This window comes from Trametes versicolor (genome assembly GCF_000271585.1).
Source record: "Trametes versicolor FP-101664 SS1 unplaced genomic scaffold TRAVEscaffold_65, whole genome shotgun sequence".
In the NCBI taxonomy this organism is placed as follows: Eukaryota; Fungi; Basidiomycota; class Agaricomycetes; order Polyporales; family Polyporaceae; genus Trametes; species Trametes versicolor.
This window is the reverse complement of record NW_007360385.1, coordinates 1-3,472: the sequence shown is the minus strand read 5'-3', so window position 1 is coordinate 3,472 and position 3,472 is coordinate 1. Positions and strand designations below refer to the sequence as shown.

Sequence of the window (3,472 nt, the reverse complement as noted above, 5' to 3'; positions counted from 1 at the left end):
AAGCTGCGTGAGAGAGGTATGTCGCGAGCCCGAGCCCGAGGCTCTTGCCGTACCGTGGGTGAACTCCGGCGCAAGGCCTTCGTATCACCAGGTGAACCTGCGAGCATCCGCTGGGCTTCGTCGCACTCCCAAACAGTGCTCGTGGAGATGTAGCCACTAGGCACCGTCTTGAGGAAGGCCGCGCGAAGGATGCCGTACTCCCAGAGAGCGAGTCGTCATACGCTCTGCGCGAGATTTGCAGCCGGGACGGACCGCCGCACCGCGCTCCCGGGAGACGCTTGACAGTCGATGGGAGCGCCCGCGCGGGAGACCTGTCCGCTCGCGACGGCTGCGCGAGACGTCCGCGTCCTTCTAGGCCGGCCGAGTGAGCACGGTACACACGAAACAGGGTATGTCGCGCACCTGGGACACTTCTGGTACCATTCGGACTGATTCTTCGCAGTGCTCGACCTCGCAGACTCGCACTCCATCCGGCAGTGCGCGGAGGTCCGAGCGAGATGCCGGTGTCCTTGCGGGTGCCCTAGTACTCAGGTCTTGTGCCCAGGGAGTCCACTCTGTGCGACCAGGGAGAAAGGAACACCAGCGCCGAAAGGTGAGAATCGCCCACCCTCCGCTGCAGAGGGGCGAGGCTACCAGCTCGGTCGACTGCAGCCGTCCTCCGCGCCACGCTATCGGGAGACACTTGACAGGTGATGGGAGCGCCCGTACGACGTCGCGCGAGAGACTTGACGGTGGGTGCGTGCTGCGGGAGTATCATTGTCAACTTCAAGGAGTACCGTGCGCGTGAAACGGAGGTATGTGCGCACCCGGTAAGTTTAAGACCGTTTTGACGAATTCTTCGCGGCGCGAGCCCGCGCAGCGCTGATTTTGCGACCTCGCACGCGAGCCACCGGTGTCGTTGCGGGTACCCCAGCACCCTGGACTCGAGTTTGTGCCGTGAGTGCAGAGTCCGTTCTGTTCGACGAGCGCGAAGATGACGCCATACCTGGAAGTGCAACTCGCCAGATGCGACGCCGTGGCGAGACCGGCAAATGCCTCGACCAGGACGGTCATCTGCGCCGCGCGCCCGGGGCGCCTGTTCCGAGCTTGACCAGGAGTTAAGAGTGCCCGCGTGCCGCGCTCTTCAGCTCGAATCCGCCGCGCGAAGCGGGCACATCCTCCACCCGCCGCAACGAACATGGCACGTATGAGGACCACTGAGGGGAGCAGTGGGATCACTTCCAGGCGTGTCCGCGAAGGTAAGTGGCACATCGTCTACTTGTGAGCTTTGACCCGGAGATCCGCAGGCCGCGCGTACAAGCGCATCGATGCTGCCCGCTGTAAGTCCGTTCGCCTCGCCTCGCCTCGCTCTCCACGTTCCGAGGGCGCCCTCGGGATATCTTCCAGCACGCCCAGGTAGGCGACGAGAAGAGATCCCGACGGACACACCCAAGAACGACCTGAGAGTCGGACTTCTCCGAGTACCCCGCTCGAGACCGTGACTTCGCCGCTCGTGCTGCTCATGCAAGGGCGAGCACGTCCTTCTTCGCGGGCCGGCACGGGCACGACTCAGCTGAGCGGTAGGTGTTGCACCCGCAAGCGGCAAGCGGGACCGCAGATCTGTCGTACGAGGTCCCCGGTGCCGTCAACCGTAAGTTTCCCCACCGCCTGACCTGCCGTGCACCGCAAGTGTGTTTGGGAGATGCTCCGGCACTCTCCCGGACAAGAAGGGGTTCTCTGGCGACATCGACGCCCCAGAGAGCTGCGTGCGAAGGCGATGGGCTTGTCCGAGTGCCCACTCGCAGATGAGGATTGCTCCCCGTCGCTTCCACAGGAGAAGTTTGCTGCACGCGCCCGGGTGTGTTTGGGAACGCGCCCGGATGCGGTCGTCTTGGAATCCTCACCGCCGTGAGTGGTACGGCTGCAAGTCGCACGTAGGGAGGTGGATGGAACTGTAGCACAGGGGGTGGTGTCATCGGTCAGCTCATGCTGCTGTGCATGCCGTGAGGCTCACCTTCGTGCAGATCATGCTATCGGAACGTGGTGACGAGCACACACCGTACTCGCGAAGTGCCGCCAGCTCCCCGAACACATCCAGCGTCCTGCCACACGATGTGAGGCACACTGTGTGTGCGCGTTTTGTCCAGGGCGATTTGTGCGGCCTCGTGAGTCGTCTGGCCGTTGTCTTGCAACACGGTCTTCATGCTGGGAGGGCTGTCGCATTTACGCGATGAGGGGAGCCTTGGAGACGAGCGGCGAGATTGACGTACCACCGGATCCGTTGTCATCATGATGTGTCCCGAAGCTTCCGTACCATGGTCTCTTGTGGTCTGGTCAGGCCATGTGTGTTCCCCGTGAGATCTTCAGTGCCGTGAGCTGTGTACGGCGTTGAATGCGTTCCTGTAGCACTATAGTGGTACGGAGGAGTTTCCAGATGCGGGTGCGGACGTAGGAGGGAAGTGAGAGTAGGGCGAGGAAGTGGAAAAGGATGCAAGCCACGTCTGTGAGTCGAACGACACAGGTGCGTGGCCAGCCCTGGACGATGTCCGTCTAGACACGGAGCGGGATTGTCCTGTGCTGCATGTGGACACCACCGGTGGGAGGGTGAACCGTGACGGCAAGCGGTTACCGTTACAAGGGGTTCTGCAATTGGATCGCGCTCGTTCTGGACTCGTACTAGCTACCCGCTCGCTTGTAGCATATCACCTCATTTCTTCCCGCTGGACCAATCACACAGCGGCGGATTGTGGGCGGCATGATCAGGCTTTACTCAGGAAGTGTCAAAATTCAGGGTGCTCCGTGATTCATTCTTGCATGGCCTCGACGTCCATCGCCGCTTGATTTTCGGCTGTGTCGCCGGGTACACCACGCTCTTCGGAGCCCGGCCAAACATGAGATCAGTCTCATTCGACCAGAAATGAAGGGAACAGGAACGGGAGTGTGTGCAGCCTCGGTATGCTCCGCACACTTTTATTCCTGCCCGACTGCACTTCTGCCTCTCGTATAATCATTGTACTGATAGGGAAAGATACACGGGGCTCTGATACAACATCTAGGGATCATTTATGAGTAAACGCGAATGGCTACAGTGGGTCGCCGATCTCAGATGCTTCGGAGGCGGTTCCACGCCCGGCGGCGCTCTCGGCTGACCCCGCAGCCGAGATCTGGGCAGACGTCACCCTTGCGCAGGTCGCTAAGCAATACTCAACGCCGCAAAGACGTCGAGCCAGGTATTTGAGCCAGCCGTGGTTAGAGAGGTTGTCCAAGGGGTGTGCGTGCGCAAGCAGGCACAGTGGGAATGGTTATCAGGCTGCGCGCCTGCCTGTTCTGGTAAGGAGGTTCAGAGCCGCCGTGGCTCGATCTGTCCGTTCGTTCTCGCCCTCACTCTGGCTAACCCAGGACGTCCGCTTTTGCCCTCACACTCCTAAATTTCCCCGCGTGTATCTCGGAGACCCATATCTGCTTGCATCTGGTGAGGTACCCGAGAACCCAA

At 61.1% G+C, this 3,472-nt stretch overlaps 1 protein-coding gene across 1 annotated transcript; it reads right to left on the bottom strand.

The window, feature by feature from the left end:
* Nucleotides 1–215: 215 nt before the first annotated feature.
* TRAVEDRAFT_54658 (uncharacterized protein) lies at nt 216–470 on the bottom strand (the record flags this gene model as incomplete). Its single annotated transcript, XM_008047597.1, has 2 exons — nt 216–351; nt 403–470. 2 exons carry the CDS (start codon nt 468–470, stop codon nt 216–218), a joined length of 204 nt encoding a protein of 67 aa, XP_008045788.1.
* Nucleotides 471–3,472: the final 3,002 nt, after the last annotated feature.